The following is a 15,836-nucleotide window of genomic DNA, read 5'->3' on the forward strand; positions in this document are numbered from 1 at the left end:
CCCCCCTTCCCGCCCCCCCTTCCACTGCAGCACATGGGAAGCAAAAGTTTTCCTCCTCCTCCTCTTCCTCCTCCCCCTCCCCGCCGCCCTCCGCCGCGGGAGGGGCCGGGGGTGTGAGACCCCCGAGGGGAGCGGCTGGGGGTACGGGGGTGCCTCTCAAGTCAGCCTTCTCCGCTGACCCCGGCAGGGGGCTGTAGCCAAGCAGAGGCGGCATCTCTGTGCTCCGTCCGTATCGCCCCCCCCAGATTTGAGCCATCTCCCGTGTTCATTTTCCCCTCTGCTCCAGCAGCGACAAACCCACAGCCCCCCTGCGGGCACCTGTTGCTGGCAGGAGGCCGATGAGGGACACCTGCATTAACTAACAAGGAGGGCAGCTTCAAATGTTTTTTTTTAAAACCTCAAGGTTTTTCAGAGTGGTGTTTTTTCCTTGGGAAAGTGTGAGCTGATGAAGGCATGAGGACAGTGCAAAGAGAAGGATGTAAGATGAGTTAAGCTATTTCAAGGTTTTCTAGGTAGCTTTGTCTCTCCAAAGAGCTGTCCTTAACATGGGCTGTTCTTTTCTGGCAGAGCCTAACTTGTTCTATCCGGGTGTGTGATGCACAGCTGTATTGGCAACAGGCAGAAGAGGAAAGTCACAGCCCTGCTTACCCCGTCCCTGGAAATACTCGTGGTCACACTGGACGGGGCTCTGAGCAGCCTCATCCAGTTGAAGATTGTAGGAGGGTTGGACTAGGTGACCTTTAAATGTCCTTTCCAACCAAAACTGTTCTATGATTCTATACTTTGCAGGACAGGCAAAGCTTCCTGGAGCCTTGTCCCTGTTCTGAGCTTAAATCTACTGTTGAAGACCCCCGGGTTGATAATAAATCTTGCCTGCACCAAGAGCCTGACTGTCAGGTTGGTTTATCTCTTACCTGAGCTCACGAGGATACTTCCTCCGGAATTCTGCCAAGTTCTGTATTTCAGGCATCTGGGGAATAAGCAACAATCATAACAATTAATTCTTCAGCAGCAATTCCCCTCCAAGAATCATGCACAGTTTTGTAAATGTTAATCAAATGAGCTTTATGGTACTGCTGGGAAGTAGCTGAATGGCATTCCTGTCTCCCTCATTTGCAGATGGGAAAACTGAGGCACAGCTTTCCTGTAAGGTTATGATATATCCAAAGTAACCAAGTTTTTTTATGTTTGTTTTTTTTTTTTCCCCAGCATCTTAAGTGCATTTGCTCTGTTGTTTGAGGTGTCTGCCAGAAGAAGGGTGAGACTCAGCCTACTGGAAATCAGGTGATTTGGCTACTGGTCCTGGGTACAGCTTCCAGAAAACATTATATCCTTTCCCTGATGATTTAACTGATTATTCCAGACTTGGTGCTTAGCTCTGTCTGGAACCAGAATAGCACTGATGTGGTGCTTCATGCAGCCTAAGTCAGCCATGGACGATTCGTGTGTAGGTCCAGGGATAATCTTGTTGCTGATTCACGTATCCTCAGTTCAAGAGACACTTTGCCTACACTCCACAAAGGGTGTGCATCAGCCAGCCTTACTGTCCAACTGTTTCTTTACATAAATGTCCTGGGGGGTAGTTGGATGCTTCAGCATCTCTTCAGGCTGTTTGTCAGGAGCTGGAATGTCTTTTGTCTACATCTTGAACACTGAGGAGGCAGCCTGTGGGATGAGGGATTTGAGTCTCAGTTTTGCCTCTATTCAGCACATTCTTTTTTTTTTTTTTTTCCCCTCCTGCTCTCATTAATTATTTCCTCATGTGCTGGTTCCTGCCTGAGAAACACTGGGAATTCCTGAGGTTTTGATAGACAGTACTCTGGAAAAGGTTAAAATCCTGGATTAGGGAATGTATATCTGAGACAGATTTGATTGACAGTTTCTGCAATCTAGCACTTTGCTCTTCTGCACTGTAGTAAACTCAGTTCTAGATTTAGCTCCGTATTTCTCTACCAGATCTAGGGGCAGATGGACAGTACATCCCCAGCAAACAGCCAGAGCGTTTGCTTCTTGCTCATGCTTTGCCTGTACTTATGTTCTGTGGCCTGCTAGTGAGATCCCAGTAAACTGAGAGCTGATCCCACTTCCCCTGCAGCCAGTGATAAAATCCTCCACTTCGGTCCTGTTCTTCCACATCCAAAAAGTAAAAAGGCCCACAGCTTTAGCTACTCTATTATAAAGTGTTTTTCAGTTTTTAGGAAAAGCTAAACTGTAGGACCCCAAGGAGATCAGTGTATCTCAGTAGAGCACTCAGCCAAAATCAGAGCAAGCTTGTTCATGTAGATGGGAAAATAACAGCAATGAGATTGGGATTCCTTATTCTAGGGAACATTCCCCCATAATTGAAGTCTCTGTTCTAAGACCCACAGCACAAATCCCCATCTTCAGAGACTTCATTTTCATTGTGCCTAATTTGTATTTAATATTTTAGTCTGACTAGATCTTTATGTAGATCAGAAGTTCTGTGCACCAGATGAAAAGGGGACATCTCAATGATTTTGCAAGGCCTGGTTTGGCTATTGACCTGCTATTCACTTTTGCACTTTTCTCTTTTAACCATGCATGCTTTCTGAAAAGGGATACTTTCAGAGGGTACTTTCTTGAGCACATTACTATGACATGCCTCATCTCTAAGCATCTACAGCCACTAGGCACAAGTATTTTCAGGAAGATGCAGAGGAGGAGAGAAGCACTCTGAGCTAAACAAATTAACCATAGGTGACATCCCTCTTCAAATCCAACTCAAAATGCTTTGTGCCCTGGGGATTATCTGATCATCTCCTTTTGCTTCCTCTAATCCAATGGGTGATCACATCTGATGATAGCTTTAAAATAATAATCTGGACAAAACAAGCAATTCCCATGGGAAAGCTCAGACTGTATGTACTTGTAAAGAAAATGCCACTTTTTCCCCTGTAGAGCAAGCCATGAGTATTAACCATCTGCGTGAATATTGCAGTCCTGGAAAGCTTCATCGTTTTAATCAGAGCTTTGGATTTCATAGCAGGCATTTAATCGGCTGTGGGAGTGTTTTCAGCCAGGTTATGTAAATGCTGTCGAGAAACCAAGTGTCTGAAAAAGATGCATGTAAGGAATGTGCTAGTAAGAGACAGAGGGGAGGCTTTATTTTTTAGGGGTTGCAGTTTCACACTAGTTTTTAAAAACCTACTGATCAAATTGGCAACATCCAGAGCCCACGAAATTGGCTAAGCAGGACACTGTAGTCCTACAGCCTTTATGGGTCTTGCAAGTGCCTTCCAGGGAGACCCACTCTAGGAAAGGAATCTAGTGCATAAACGTTGGGGGGTATAAGCTGAGCAGGAGAGGAGCTTGAAGCAGGAGTCTGGTCTCTGAGAAATGACAGGCACAAATGTTTAAAAAATAAAGTTTTCTCAAGTGGGCATCTGTGCATGTATGTGCATGAATTTACAGCACTAGAAGTGTCTGTCATGCACCTCCTGGAGGTGCCTTCCCTGCCACACACAGAAATTCCCAATTAATTTCTTGCAGGAATGAAAGTGCCGTAAATTAAACAATTCCTAGGGGCAGCTCTCATCTCAGTCTCTCCAAGGTTAAGGGGTGGAAAGCTGAACCATTCCTTCCTTCCCATAACAAGAAGTGACAGCTTCTAATTAGGATCCATTAGAGGGTGCCCCAGGGAACCGATGGGACCATTTTGCAGAATGCATTGTTGAAATGATTTTTTGTCTTAGAATGGCATGTTGGCTCAGCTCTCTCAGTTATCTTCCCCAAGCCTACGTATATACTTTGAGTCATCTCACTGCTGTGCCATGCCTAAAAGAAATCATATGAGATCTCACGAAATCTTGATGTTCTCAACAGCCCTGTCAGACTTTAGGGACTAGTGCTGAGCAAACTGGGCAAGAGAATGTGGATGGGGGGAACATAATAAGCATAAACCCTGAGTTTTTGAGGTACAAGGTTCTAGGGTCAAACTCCTCATCTAGAAGAGTATTCCATAGAAACTGGAACTCAATGTGATCTCTGCTTACATCCGCAACTACTAGATTTGTCAACACAGCCAGCAGGCTGACACCAGTGGAAAGCCACTATCCATCTAGAGGCTGTTGGTAACTTCAAGTTCACAGAACATATTTTAAGTATGCAATTAAGGTACAGAGGAGATAAACTGCCTCCCTGAAGAATCAATCATACCTCACACCAGTTTAGTGTACAGCAGTGTTCCCGGCCTTCAGGAAGAGCACAGCTCTTCAGTGGAAAGGCCAGAGAAGGATCTCACACTGCCAGAGATGCTCCAAAACGCATTCGGGGAGCTCAGATAATTTTGAACCCACCTTATTGAAATCCACCCCGATGATTTTGACTTTAGTACAGCATCTAGGCTGGAAGGAACCTGTCCTTCATGTTGCTCAGTTCTGAAATCAATGACACATACTCAAGACAAACCATATTTAGTAATGGCAGACACCCCTCGAGAGCATCTTGTAAGACTGTTCCAAGACAACCCCTATTTAGCCATTCCTACGGAGAAGCACCCATCCAAATTCCAGCGGAAAATGGCTGATGTCTGGATATTTTGGCATCTTACTTGGTACTTTCCTTAAAACATCAGCTCCCAGAGTCAAAGCATTGTGAGAGAAACTCATTATTCTGTCAAAAAATAATCTATATTCCAAGCACTTATAGTGACAAAAAAGCTACACAATATGAACTAGTGCATCTTAATTCCTCTGGAAAAAGAAAGCACATTTACTTTTAAATTCCACCTCATCTTTCACAGTTTGGACTGGTAATCTTCCTGCAAAGAGGATACCATGCCTTGAGTGAGAAGAAGCTGTTCTGAACCAGTCTGTCATTTGGGTTCCTTTTAAATCAAAAGCAATGAGAATTGGTTTCAAAGGGACAAAACAAAACAAGGAGGGGCAAAGAGCATATTCTCCACAGAAAATGCATCACAGTACTCCACTGCCTGTTTGTTTTCAGTGCCTGCAACACACATGAAGCTGTTCAAAAGGAAGCTAGTGCCCTTTAAGTATGTGCAAAGTCTTTACTGCCTTACCAAGGTACAGACTTTTTTATTAGATCCAGGGAACATTCTAACTCCCAAAGGTAATAAAAATGCAGTTTGCCAGAAAACAACAGTAAACTAGCAAAGGGGTTTGGGGTTTGTTTAGGTGCTGCTAAACTTGCTGCTACTGCCTCTCTCAGCAGAATTCCAGCATCAGCCCCCCTTTCCCCTGTAGAACAAAGACACCCTGGTATTCCTAAACCCTCCCAGGGCTGCTGCGTCTGGCCCAAGGCTCCACAGCTTCATGCCTTTGGGACTCCACTGAGGGTGTAACTAGCCTGTTCCCGGGGCTTGTGGCCTCCACTTGTGAACTGAAGGAATCTGGGAGTTCTGGCTCCATACTCTGCTCACCCCCAGAGCATCAGGCAGCCAAGTCCGTGGTGGTATGGGCTCCTCTTCCTCCACAGTATTCTTCTGTCTCTGTATCAGGTTACAAGCAGAGATGCCAGGAGAAGTCACTGCACGTGGCTAACATGGATAGAGCGTTAACTGTCCGTTCCAAAGAAGTATTAGTGGAAAAAGATGGTGGAACTGGAATAACGCCAGTGAGCGAAGCCCTGCCCACCCATGAGGCAGTCGGCAGTGGGAAGGTGGGGTGGGGGGGAGAGGAGGGAGGATGCTCGCTGAGCAGCAGGAGAAAAGCTTGGCAGGACTAAGCACAGCCTGCTGGACTCAGCCACAGATAAGAGCCTTCCTCATCTTAAGTGCGAAGGAATTTGTCTCCAGGATTTCTGTTTCCTTCTATTCCACAAGGGCTCTGTTCTAGCTAGAGTGAAATAGTGCCATGGAGAGAGAGAATACTGGCACAAGCACAGTTTTTCTTCCTACGTGACCACGGAGTTTATGAAGGCCAGTGCTGAGCACTGATGAACAGCATCTGCAGAGCAGTTTCAGTCTGTGTTCAGATTCACATGCCATAACACGGCCTGGTGAAGGACTCCAGCCATTAGTATGACCAAGACAGCACAGCATTTTGCAATTCTTTACAGCACCTCTGTGATGCTGGGGTTTATTTCTTCCTTTTCATAAAGCAACCTAGTGAGGCACCATTCTACAAACTACAACAAGTAGTTTCTCACACCACTGGGAGGCAGGGTTCTGTAGGTACAGACATCGCTGTCTGTGATGTGCCATTTGTCACTGTACTCTTGTGGGGGAATTGCCAGGAAAAATGGGTCTTTTAAATTGTATTCCCATCTGACTGCTTGGGCTTAGCCCAGACTGGAGCCTAATGAGGCAGTCCACTTCTCAGATAAACAGATAATGGTGAGAGAAGCCAGCAGCACGGAGCCAACACAGCACACTCAGCAGCAGATCTGTGTGTAGACCTCTAGTTCCTCCTCCAGGATTTTCCACGGCATCATGCAGCGTCTTGGGACGACACAGAGATGCGAATTCTTCTACTTCATAATGTCACTCCATTGTTTTTCCAGGGGAAGCTTCATGCCTGCACAAGCATTCTCTTGGAATCACCCAGCCTCGTCAGTTGGACATGGATTTTTTGTTTTACTTTAGGTTTGGTTTTACGCTACCCAGAGGTCCATGATATATTTTCAGCATCAAGCTGGGAAGATCACTTATGACCAACTTAAGCTGGTGTCCCTGGATGTTGGATGTCAGTCAGAGAGATTTCAATGGTTTTTAATACCCTAATAAGCCAAGAGTTTAAGTCATCTCTGTTTTGCCATTGTCTCTTAACGGTGGCCATCAGCAGATAGGATACACGTTTAGGACGAGATTTTCTAAATTGCTTAATCATTGTTGATTTTAAATAGAATAGCCTTTTCTGGAGCGTGTATTTGTTTTTTTCAAATTTCATTCAGTATCCCACTTTTCCTGCACAGAGATAATGGGAACACAGTCTAAACGTTTCTGCCAGAGAGATGCTTCACTGATTCTGAGGTCCACATCTGTTTGCAGAACAGCGACAAGAGGATCTCATCTACCACCCAGCCCGACTATCTGGGAATCCTTGTAAGGTGGTTGTCTTCAGCAGCCTCATTCCAGGTGTACATCTCCAGCTGGCATGGAATGGACACGTTTAATAGTAAGAATTCAATAGGGAGAACAACATGGAGCTATAAAAATGGAAATCAGCTCCCGTTCTATATTAACCTGTCAAAAATTCTCTCCATCGCCAACAATCAAGTTGACACTAAGCTAATTACAGAAAGACCTCTAAACACAAAAAATTGTTACCTGCCTGTATTTCCAGCTCTACATGTCTGACCACCCCAGAAGTCTTAAAGTACTATGGCTCATTTTCCCCCCTGCACACATACCAGAGGCTGTATTTGGAGATAAAATCTGCAGAAGTGCCTGTTACTCTCATAGCTGCTGTGGCTGTACACACAAACAGCCCATTTGGCATGCAGGCACGCAGCTCCTGCACAAAAATGCATATTCTAGCCAGAGCTGCCTGCAAACTCAACCTCAAGGAGCAATTAAGAGTCACATAAACTCTCTTACATAACACTAAATAACAAGCCTCATGGAAAGTGACTCTCCTGGCCCTGCTTCTATGATTTAGACAAGAAAAAAGCCCCTTTAGGGCAAACTAATTCAAGCCCCTCTTCTCCAGATGACAAGGGACTGTTGATGGTTAGTAGACTGCCTGTTAAGACTTAGTCCTACCTTGCACTGTCAGATACTCTGAGGAACATGGCACAGGACAATGATGCTGATACACTTTTTATCTCTGAAATTTTGCCAGTTACTCCCCTCTTTCCCCGCCCCTTGTTTATATGCCTACTCTTCAGTTACCATAGGCATGACCTCCCCACCTCCCATTCAGCACAAAGGTGTGCTGCAGCATTTCCTACTTCCTGTTGCAGTTTGCTTGCACCAGAGTTTGTGTCTGGCATATGGCTAGGACAGAGGGAATGGCCACCCCCCGGATCTCTTTCTGCAGGCAGCAGCTGCCCCACAAGGGCAGTCAGAAGTGGAGAATGGACTCTTCTGGTAGGGGAAAGAGGGAAGTGGCAAATGGTTAGCATTACAATGGCTCCTTCCTTCAAACAGCCGAGAAAACTCAGATGGTCCTAGAGCAAAGATGTAATGTCCCTTCTGATGAATCTCCCAGTGTCTGCACTGGCACTAGGGTTTCATGGCCTGGGTTCTCAGCTGCTGCGTGAGGCTGTTTGCAAAGATCTCTAAACCTGGACTTGCCAGGGGCTCCCAGCCTTTGTTAAGGGTTGAAAGGGCGGGGTTGCTTTGTGCGTGTTTACTTTCAAAATTCACATGGTTTTAAGAAAGGATCTGACAACATCTACAGCAAGAGAACTATTTCATAAAAAGAGTCTGTATACAGTATACTAAGTACAGCCAGAGAGGCATAAGGACTTCTTTCCCCCTGGGTGTGGGGAGATACAATGCCAAACATTTATTTACAGCTACACAGAACTTGACCTCAGGTACGTGAGTAAGTTGCTAAAGTAACTGCAGCAGCAGAAAAAGGAGGATTAGTTTCCATGTGCCTAGGACAGGATTCATCACTGGTGTAATCCCACTGATTTCACTGCGGTCACACCTGGGATGACTTTAGGATTTTAAAGGCTACATTAATGCAGACGGATGCTGCACTCACAGGCTTTCCCAAGAATTAGCATTCTGATGTGGTAGAAATTTATCCCATAATACAGCACTGAGAATTTTAAAATAATAAAGAAGCAAAGATGCCTGCTGTCACCATTGCTAGCTAATTATAGCAGACAGACTTCCCTTGCAGAATTCCATATGCTGTATTAATCCGGCACAATAAATAAACCATATTAAAGAGGAAAGGCTGAGAAGACAATTCTGATTTTGAAATCCTCTAACCTTAAAGGTAGAAATATATTAAATGATTGCATGGCAATTTGCCTTTTTTTTTTTTTTTTTTTATACAGCTTTTCGTCATGCTCTAGATGTGCTTCTGTGGAAGTGGTGAGAAAGAGGGCAGGGGAAGAACTCACTATTTGGCAGTTCATTAAGAGTTTCCCAATTAGACTCCTCCACTCAACCCTGGGCTTTAGGCACAGCCATCCCAGAACTCCACCAGTCTCCCACCTGCACTGCTTGGACACTTAGCAAAGGCCAGAAGACTGTATGAAAGAGATTGATCCAGTCTTCCTTATTTTTCAGTGCTGCTCAGCACTGGAGGGAGCCTGTCTTAGATATTGTCTAGAGCAGCCACAAGTAGGGAGAGGGATTTCAGGTAGACTTCAAACAGCAGAACTACTCACACAGACTATTAGCACTTGCTGATAAAGAATCAGTCCTAAAGAGCAGGGCACTGGCTGCTGCTGAGTGTGAGCATCCAGGAACTTGTGTCACTGCACTACAGAAGCCAGAGCTGCCAGGGGACTCTGGAGAGCCCCCATCTCAAAAGGGGTGGGGAGTTTCCAGGAAGGCAGCACTGGTGCTCTCAAACCCTTGCACATGACTTCTGCAGGGCCAGCTTCAGGTCACACATCTCCAGATGGCATCACTGCAGCGTAGCTGGCGGACAGGTTTCTGTTTGCTGGCCAGAAGCTGGAGCACTGCTGAGGCTAACTACAGCTGTTTCTGTGAAAGCAATGAGGCCACCCAGCCCGTAGCCTCTCCAGAGGAGTGTAGTTAGAGGAATTTTGCAATGAGGGCACCACAGGGGCCCATACTGACCCCTCACATAGGGAGATGTCTCTGGTCTGTCACCTGCCTGACTACTCTTAAATTATTCTTCTTGTTACATAGCAGCTTTTGTTGGAGAGTGTGAAATTAGTCCTCTTCCCTGTTGTGCTGCTGCTTGGACTGGTCTGACAACACCACCAGCATTAACTCTGAAGCTGCCAGGACAATATTGCTGCTTGAACATGAGGAGTGGAGGGGACAGGCTTTGTCAAGATGTGATCATTCTGGGTGGCTGACTTCCTCAGCAGTTCTCGAAGAGTCACTTCCCCTCTTTTCATGCTATTTTTTTCCACACTGAACTTCCTGGGGTATCAGGCCTGGTTAGTACCTGCTGCAGTAAGGCCTCGGTGTTATTTCAGGCTCCATAACTAATGCTCCATTAGTTTCTAAATAAAGAACAAGTGCAGGTAACAGCATGAGACCTGCTGTAGTTTGGGGGATTAGTCTGCCCTGGTCCTCCAATATATTAAATCATGCTAAAGCCTCCTGCAATAAACCATGCAAGGATTAATAATTGCCTCCACCTCCCAGTGAATCATGACTACACAAACCAATCCTTGCAAACAGTCGTGAACCACACATTGGATAGAATTGCTTGGCCTTAGTTCCTAGTCAGCATTTGCAGATCCTCTACAGGGTGCTTTGGCATCAAGTCTCCAGATGTGGTTTCTAAAGTTCAACCAATGCCACATTGTGGAGTGCCATATATCACAGCCCTGCTGCTCAGAAAAAAGAAAAAAGTAAATGGTTGTTAACATTTTCCTGATCCATTAGCTATTTGAGTCACACAGGGCAGTAAAGTACTTGTTCAAATGTTGCCTGTGCAAATAGTCATTGCATTAAAATGTGTGTCCCTGTAATAGTTGAAAATTGAAATAAGGCTAGGCTACAGTGAAGGAGAAAGGAAGGAAAAAACGGAAGAATTTTTATGTGTGATAACACCATCAGAGATGTTCAGTTATTAAGATTGTTGCATGGTTTCTCCCTGCACAGAAATGGGAGAGCAGACTGGATCCCAGCGTTGGGCTGTAAACCAGCTGGTGCAGGACATACCAGACCAGACAGCTTACTCCTCTGAAGGAATATCAAATCTGCTGCCCTGTGCTCTAGCACTGGATCCACACTAGTGCAGCTGGCTTCTCAGCTCCCCACGTTCAGAAGGACAGAGCGTGCAGCACCTCCACAACTCCCCCATATCCTACCAGGACTTGTATAGGACCAAGAGATCACTCTCTCAGGAGACAGATTCATGAATCAAGGAGATCCCAGAAATGCAAACTGTACTTGGATCGGCAAGGGTTGGGCATCTTTCAGTTCAGACTAAAAGATACTTAGTCATCCATCTGTAATAATTTTATCAGTCCATGAGGAGCCAAGCAAGTAGCTGAAATAGAGTGCAAACTCAGAACCAAATCCAGATTAAAGCAGAGCAGTGAAGCAGGCTGAGGAACTTCCAAGGCAGCAAGCAGTAGCGGGATCTCTGCATCTCTTAGGAAACCACAGGGGATTAAATGACCAGTAACTAATAACAAGATTCTAGTTTGAATCCATCTTTCACTATATTTCATTAGATGGGAATGGATGGAGGTAACCTGGGTAAAAAATTACCTTTCCCTAAAATAGCTAATCTTCCACACAGCAAGGCTGGATTTGTACAATCCAACCTCAGCACTTGTCCCTACACTGCTATTCTGCAACACCAAACTCAGTTTTCCTTGTACACATCTATGACCATCTGGTCCCTGCTCTTTGTCTATCAGTCATTTACACCACACTCGGGACAAAAATGCAGGAAGACTCCAGTTTAGGACAGCTCAGTGCTGCTGTTTTCTGCAGCTTCCAAGGACAGTGCACTTTCTCAGTGCTGCCATGCACGCCCTGTATGAATCCATATGGTAACAGGTCTCAGGATTACACGACAAAAATGTCGAGAATTTATCTGACCATGATTACAATAAGCTACACGTCCATCCCGGATTTCTGGAGGCCCCCACAGCATTCTGCCTTGTTCACTGACATTGCTGATACGTTCCCAGTGGGAGTGCAGTGACCCAGTGCACCACTTCTTACACAGCCACCCCCAGCGCTGTACTGGGACCAGATCCTGAGGCAAAGATGGTGCAGTAAAGTATACGGGATAAGAGGATAAATCCTCCTCATAGCATTTTACAGCTGAAACTGAGACAGAGGCTGTTTCTTATAGTGCTCCAGGGAACTGGATGAAATTCAGCAGCAGAGAACAGTGCTTCTCTGGACACCACTGGCAGCACAATTACACAGCTGCAGCCCCCAGGCTGAATACATGACACCATTATATTTATTTACCATTTGCCTTATTGATGGCAGGCTCCGTTCAGCATATGCTTTGCGGAAATTTGTTAGCAATTTCTTTAAAGTTCCCCTTGAGATTTCAAATTAATGTATGAAGATCCAAGCTGTCTCTAGTACTTTTTATCACACTGACGGCTGCAAAAAGCAAGATGGCAAAGGACTGTCAGCTAAGTGTCTCAGTAGACTGTGCAAACACACATTAGATGGCTCAGAGGAAAAACCACCAAATTCAAAAGTTATCAGATTTACACCACGGTAGGTCACACAAAGCTGGACCCGTGCTTTGCCTACTATTTATCAGTTACCTTATTTGCTTTTATGTTTATTGGATACAGATGGTGTTCCCAGATAGACACAGGTCTTTTAACATAAACATCTGTTACATAATTGTCATAGTAGCTTTGCCACTACTCCTGGCTTATTTTAAATCTTCTCTTGTTTAGACCAGCTCCTGAAAGGCCAGTGGTTCAAGACACCAGGAAACAGTTCCGTTGTTAGAATCTGAAGGATTCAAACCCTAAGGTTTGCATTAACTTGGAGTCATATTTTCTTCCAGTAAAAAATGTGGATTCAGTTCTAAAAACTGTTGAAAAGGAATAAAGAGGATTTCCCCTTGGGTTTGGATTCTATTAGGCTGTGGTTCCATTTGTTTCAGAGGAGAGACCTAGATGTGGAACTGAACTTCCTCAAAGTTAATTCCCAAAGCTGGGTATTGGATGTAGGTCACTCTCTGGCTTGTTCTGAGACTCAGCTGAGCTAGAAACACTGTTCTGTTTTCTCTAAGAAGTGGAAGCCACACATACCCTGTCTGTTCTATCCAGGTCATTGCCTCTGAAGGCAGTGCCACAAGGTGTAATTGTAACATCAGTGCACATCTGCAACGCGTGAGCCAGGGAAAGCTGCCTTAAACGCAGACAGTTCTCTGAACCAGTCTTTCCATGTACAAATTCCCACATTAAACATGCAAAATAGGCATTGCAGGTCATAGCTGTTGGGGAAAGTGTCCTTCCATAAATGACCTTAAGACACATTTTGGGTAACTTCTTTTCCCCTCAGCAGTCAATATTTTTCTCCATGTACTGTTCAATCACCTTCAAAGAACTAGATTTCTGCTGCTGGTGTTGCCATCACATTGGCATCTGCCTTCGTGGCCTAAGGTTCACAGGTGCCATGCCAGTAAGCTGCAAAATGTTAAGGAGACTTCCTTTGTAAAAAAAGGCTGGTTAATAGGGCTAAATCCATATAGCGTGACTGACCCTGAAGCAGCCTTCCATGTCTCATGGAGAAGGTGCCTAGAGCAGAAGCCTACAGAAATAGTCTGTGAATATTTCTGTGTAACAGCGGCATCCAGTGGGCAAGAAAAGATTCATAGTAAAATATTTGGAAAACCGAGACAGGGCAATGTAAGAGCAGAGGCTTCTCTCCCCTATCCAGAGCTATGCGACTCCAGTCCTCACTAAGCAAGAGACCGAGATGAACTCCAGTTTACTAGATGCCAGAGGATGCATGTTGTAAAAATGCAAGCTCAAACAACCATTGCAACACAGGATCAGGAGAGCTCTCAAGAGGCCCTCCAAACCATGTCCTGTACAAACAGTATCAGTTCTACCCTGTCATTTCAGCAGTGTTTGTCTAACCAGTTCTAAAGCGTCTTCAGGTAGAGATTTCATAGCCCCATGACAGTCTTCTGCAGCATTACATTAGCCTCAGAAAGTTTTCCCTAACATCCAACTTGAGTTTTCATTGCTGCATTTTGGCCCATTACTTTTTGGCCTACCCCCTAAGCACATAAACCAGGTGAAGTCTTTCTTCTCAGTATCAGCCTTGTGCACAAGGACAGCTATCTTGTTCTCTCAAGTCCTTCCTTCTCTTAGATACAGCCCTTCCTAGGTCTGTCTTGCTGTTGTAAACCTCAAGGAAAACTCCTTATGTCCTGCAGACTGCCCCTGGGTTATACATGCCATTCCTTTTCACAGATGCCTCCCCACTAGAAAAGATTCATTGGAGCTCAGGCTTTTTTACACACCAGAGAGGGTTGCCATTTGCAGTATCTCGTGTTAAGCACAACCAAAATACCACCTCTCCAACGTGGTTATATACAAACACAGGCAAAATCTCATCAAAATAATCACAACAAAGTTTTTGTCTTAGCCAGGAACTAAGTTGCTGATGCTGTATGACTTTGTGTTTGACTGAGAAGGTGACTTCACACAGGCTAACACAGTTTTTAAAGATTAGCCTGATATAACTTCAAGTCTGGGCATGCAGCTCACATTTACAACAAATACTGACAAAAGCAGAGCCTGTTACCTTGGTATTTATCAAGTGAGCACAAAAGCCACTCTAAATATGAATGGATCTTTTCAGACAATTGATGTTGGCTGTACTCATCTGTCCCTAATGTATTTTTGTGTTTATACTGACACAGACAGTGGGAGAGAGCATCAGTGCATGCACAGATCCACTTACCAGGTTCCCAAACACCTAACAGTGCTCATTCTCCATCTTCTGGCCAGAGGGTAAAACGCACTGCAGTTCTGGTCAGAACCGTCGGGTTTAATTCACTCATTTCCACATTTGCATTTGCACAATCACCCCAACATGTGTGTTTAAGTGGCCTGGCCAACATCACTTTTACGCAACACAGAGGACAAGGGACACCGAGTCCTTTGGTTTTTTTCAAACAGCAATGACAAGCCTGTTTTAGGACAGGTCCTTTGTATCCCATAGGCATAAAAGTTACAGTGACTGCTACTACTGGTGATGTTCCGTCTCAGAATTTTGCCCTCTTCAGTCTTCATAAGCCCCAGGCAACTCTGCTGCCTGGGGTCTTTTTTTTCCTCCTTTTGAGTTTTAGGGCTCTAGACAGTATTCCTGTTGGTCTAGTGGGAACAGGAATGGCACATGATTTTTTGTAATGACCTTGCTGCCATATTCCTGTAGTGGGTGCAGGGGTTTATGCTCTGGTTTTACCACACTGCAGGCCTTCTGGGTTTGGCACAAACACATTGCTCAGTTTTACTGCTGTGGATGCCGTTCTTTGATATCAGTGCAGGTCACTCTTTTAACCCTTGTTCTGCCATGCCAGCCTACATTAGCAAAGACTAATGTAAAACGAAACTCCAATCCGTTAGCTTCAACAGAGCCATGCTGGACATGCCACCGAGCAACAGAACGGGACGGGCAAGCTTACACAGAGTGTTTGCAAGGTGTCTTTGACCTCAGCTGGGGCAAAGTCAGTAGAGTGTGTCCTACGCCAAACACGAGAGATCCACATGAACAGGCTCAGCGGTATCACCAGCTGATGATACAAACTCCCAAGCTGCCTCTGCCTCTCAGAAAATGAAGTGATTACAAAAGCAGTCGTACCTTATGCTTTTAGACTCAGGCACGGTGGCACTTAAAGGCCCCAGTGGTCCCATGCAGGCAACATCTGAGCTGTGATCGTGCAGACAAGGCGTCCCGGGGGGAAAGTGCCCAAGCCCTCCTGGCTACCTGCCGAACAAAGACACAAGGGGTTACACTGAACCCCCAAATCTCCCTCACAGCGGACTAAGCCATCCTAAAAGCACGCCAAAAAAATCCCAACAACTCAAACGTGTAAAAAAAAAAGAGCGTCCTGGCGTGGATCCTGCGCCCAGCCATTCCTGAGGGTTCCGATGCCCATTTTGCCCACGCAAACAGGAAACGAGCCCCAAAATTTATCATCCCCGACACCACAAAGGCGTCAGGCGAACCAGAAACGGGCGGCGCGGGCGGGTCCCGCCTCACGCAGCAGCGCGGCCTCTGCCCGGTCGGGGCGAGC

General features: G+C 45.4%; 1 protein-coding gene across 2 annotated transcripts in view; it reads right to left on the minus strand.

Moving 5' to 3' along the window:
* Positions 1–15,817, minus strand: part of LOC113487757 (Golgi integral membrane protein 4-like) — a 49,013-nt gene extending 33,196 nt beyond the window's left edge. The window contains exons 1-3 of one of the 2 annotated variants that reach the window (XM_026862519.1): positions 15,630–15,817; positions 15,401–15,526; positions 915–970 (exon numbers count right to left, since the gene is read on the minus strand). In XM_026862519.1, coding sequence (XP_026718320.1) covers positions 915–970; positions 15,401–15,453 — 109 coding nt within the window. In that variant the 5' untranslated portion in view covers positions 15,454–15,526; positions 15,630–15,817. The remainder of the gene's footprint in view (positions 1–914; positions 971–15,400; positions 15,527–15,629) is intronic. The other variant, XM_026862520.1, reaches the window with a different exon arrangement.
* Positions 15,818–15,836: the final 19 nt, after the last annotated feature.

Source organism: Athene cunicularia (assembly GCF_003259725.1).
Source record: "Athene cunicularia isolate RWA chromosome 21 unlocalized genomic scaffold, athCun1 chr21_part1, whole genome shotgun sequence".
Classification (NCBI taxonomy): Eukaryota; Metazoa; Chordata; class Aves; order Strigiformes; family Strigidae; genus Athene; species Athene cunicularia.